The 3,367-nt window shown below is 38.9% G+C and overlaps 1 protein-coding gene across 1 annotated transcript; it reads left to right on the plus strand.

Annotated features, from left to right (window-relative positions):
• Positions 1-2,116: 2,116 nt before the first annotated feature.
• On the plus strand, positions 2,117-3,044 carry LOC106742341 (the record flags this gene model as incomplete). Its single annotated transcript, XM_014615195.1, has 2 exons — positions 2,117-2,306; positions 2,715-3,044. Coding segments are annotated over exons 1-2 (520 nt in total), but the record flags the coding sequence as incomplete, so codon positions are not given.
• Positions 3,045-3,367: the final 323 nt, after the last annotated feature.

Raw genomic sequence — 3,367 nt, forward strand, 5'->3', positions numbered from 1 at the left:
GGCACACGGCCTGGCTGACCAACACTTCCAGTCTTATGAAGAAGTAGGAAAATGGATAGATTCGTAGATTACCTCAAAAGATGACCAGTTTTTTCGACACGGGATTCGTGCATTGTCCAAAAGATGGGAGAAAGTAGTGGCCAGTGATGGACAATACTTTGAGTCATAACTTTATCTCCATTTTTTTACAATAAAGCCTCAAATTAAAAAAAAACGGCGAGAGCAAAGTTGTACACCTAATAAGTGAAGAAATAGAAGTTATAAAACAATCGAAAACGAAAGAAAGAAATAACAATAATGACGATGCAACAATAACAACAATACAATTATTCGATCTGAGGGAAGAAATAAACAAAGTACTTAAGGAAATAAAAGTGATTGAATAAGTAAAACGAGAAAAGAAGAACAGTGTAGAATAATAGTGAAAAAATAGATTAAAAAAAAATACATCTTGACAAATGTGTATGTAAAAAAATAAAACAGTGGATAAGAGAAAAATAAATTATGAAAAACAACAACTCGTTAAAGAATTACACGCACCGGCGCGAGGAAATTTTCAACGACGTCACGTTGTGGTTTGTGATTACGACGATCTCTGGCAAGCGGATGTAGTTGAAATGCGTTCGTATGCGCGACAAAGGATATAATTATATATTGACTGTAATCGATGTATTAAGTAAATACGCGTGGGCATTACCTTTGAAAAATAAAAACGGAAGTGAAATGGTTACGGCATTATCTTCGATATTACGAAATAGACATCCGAAAAATTTACAAACGGACGAAGGAAAGGAATTTCACAACAGTGCTGTGCAAACAATGTTAAAAATATATAATATAAATCATTATTCTACGCATTCGGTGATGAAAGCATCGGTAGAAAGATTCATTGGTGGAAAGATTCAATCGCACATTGAAAAACAACATGTGGAAAGCCTTTACACTTAACGATTCATATAAATGGATCGAAATATTATCGCATTTATTATCGGATTACAATCATCGCGTACATCGAACAATTAATACACAACCGATAGATGTAACACCCGTAATTGCTAAAAAAACTCTTATCCACAGTATACAATTGTATAAAAATTGCCCCACCAGCGAAATTTCGACTCAACGATCCGATGCGTGTGAGCAAATTCAAAACGATGTTCAAAAAAGGATACACACCTAATTGGTCCACCGAAATCTTTCGCATCGCTAAGATACAACGGACCAATCCTGTAACGTATCTTCTGAAAGATTATTGCGGTGACGCGATAACAGGTGGTTTTTACGGACACGAATTACAACGAGTCGCCGATCCAAATGTTTATTTAATAGAAAAGATTTTACGCAAACGTGGAGACAAAATATATATGAAATGGTTAGGAATGGACAGTTCGCACAATTCTTGGATACCAAACATTCCTACTCTATAATTTATCTCACACACACACATCGTATAGCATGTGCTAAAAATAACCACAAGACCGTCGCCCGATTCATCGTCAGTGATGAAATTTATCATCACCGTTATCTCGTGCTAAAAATAACCTCAAGGCCGTCGTCCGAATCACCGTCAATGGGTCAAATTTATCATCACCGTAATCTCATCGTAGTTTTATCTTTTCCTGACTCCGGATGCATCCGTTCGCATTCGCGGTCGGTATGTGGTGCATCGTTACAATCGTGGGAGAATTCAACGATGCGAAAGTGGCGCTCAAATATTTACGGAAATATGGCTATCTTAAAACCGACACGTTGTCAATGTCATCGAGAAATATGGAACAAGTCTTACGTCACGCTCTCGGATTATTTCAAGAATATTATCAAATACCCGGACAGGGTGAACTGAAAAAAATCACATTGGACAAAATGCGCGAACCGCGATGCGGCCTCTTAGACCTTTCGGGTCAAACGGATCGAAGCAGAAACAATATCCGGCCGAAGAAACATCTCACGTGAAATTTTCATCTCGCCGACAAGGAAACTATGAAAGTGACGCAGGCCGCGTTCGATCTGTGGGCGGCAAATTCATCGTTATCTTTTAAACGCGTATCTCTGAATCCCGACATACTGTTATCGTATCGCGAGGGCCTTCACAGATATCGACAAGAAAATTACAGATATGTGTCCGAATCCTTTAGACGGCCCCGGTGGTGTACTCGCTCACACTTCCTTTCCCAACGGAGATGATGATTACGTCACGGAAGTGAACGTAGATAGAGCGGAATCGTGGCATGTTCATATTAGTAAAAATTCTCTACGCACGCACAGCCTGTTATACGTGATCGCGCATGAAATCGGCCACACATTAGGTTTGCATCACAGCGAACACTAGGATTCGATTATGTTTGCGATGACGCCCGGTGAAATAAAGTTTCCCGTTAGATTGAGCTTAGATGATATTCTTCATATTCGATATCTATATGGTGCTAATTATCATGGTTCTACAACTACAACCGCCCACCACTACAGCTGTTGTAACAACAACAACAAAATATATCAATAACGATTCGTGTGCCCTACGAGATTTTGATGTAATATTAATCATAAACAATCGACTGTATATTGCATATAAAAAGTACATATGGTCGATTAATATCAACGAAAATACCTATAAAAACCGATCGTAATATCAGATTACATGCAATTTCTTCCTGACAATTTCACACACTTAACGGCTGCATATCAGAAACCCACGGGCAACCTTATGATATTTGCAGATAATTTCATATACGTAGTGTCATATCCTAGTTACAAATTGATTCGGAAACTTTCATTCAACGATTTCGGTCTTCCACCTACAGCCAGAATCAATACCGCAATAAACACTAACAAAGGACGGAGATTCATTGTGTACAACGATCACATAGTCGGGGAAATAGACGATTGTTCAACACGAATCATGAATCATCGTTCAATCGACGAGATATTTCCAGGAATACCAACCGGAATGACGACCGCATTTCGATATACCGACGGAAATTTATACTTCGTTAAAAATCATTTCTATTACAAATTTAACGATTTTGTCAAACTCATCACGGCTACCGGTAAGTTCGACCTGCAGATCGTAGGTGTCGCTTGCCCGCGAGACAATTTGATAAAACAATTATGAAACCTGCTCGCTCGATTGATCCAAATCGAATCCTTCGCAACGAGAGGAGAAGAAGAACAGGAGAGGGGGAAACAATAATGTAAGAAAGAGAGAGAGAGAGAGAGAGAGAGAGAGAGAGAGAGAGAGAAGAATACAACGAACGATTACGATTCTCCAATAACTCCGCGTAATTTTTTTCTCCCCTTCATTTGCGTTTTAACCGCAAAAGGGAGAGAAAGATCGCGCATCGTAATGTACGCGTTAATCAACAACGAACGT

The sequence above is a fragment of the Dinoponera quadriceps genome, unplaced genomic scaffold (genome assembly GCF_001313825.1).
Source record: "Dinoponera quadriceps isolate SergipeBrazil2010 unplaced genomic scaffold, ASM131382v1 scaffold785, whole genome shotgun sequence".
NCBI lineage: Eukaryota > Metazoa > Arthropoda > Insecta > Hymenoptera > Formicidae > Dinoponera > Dinoponera quadriceps.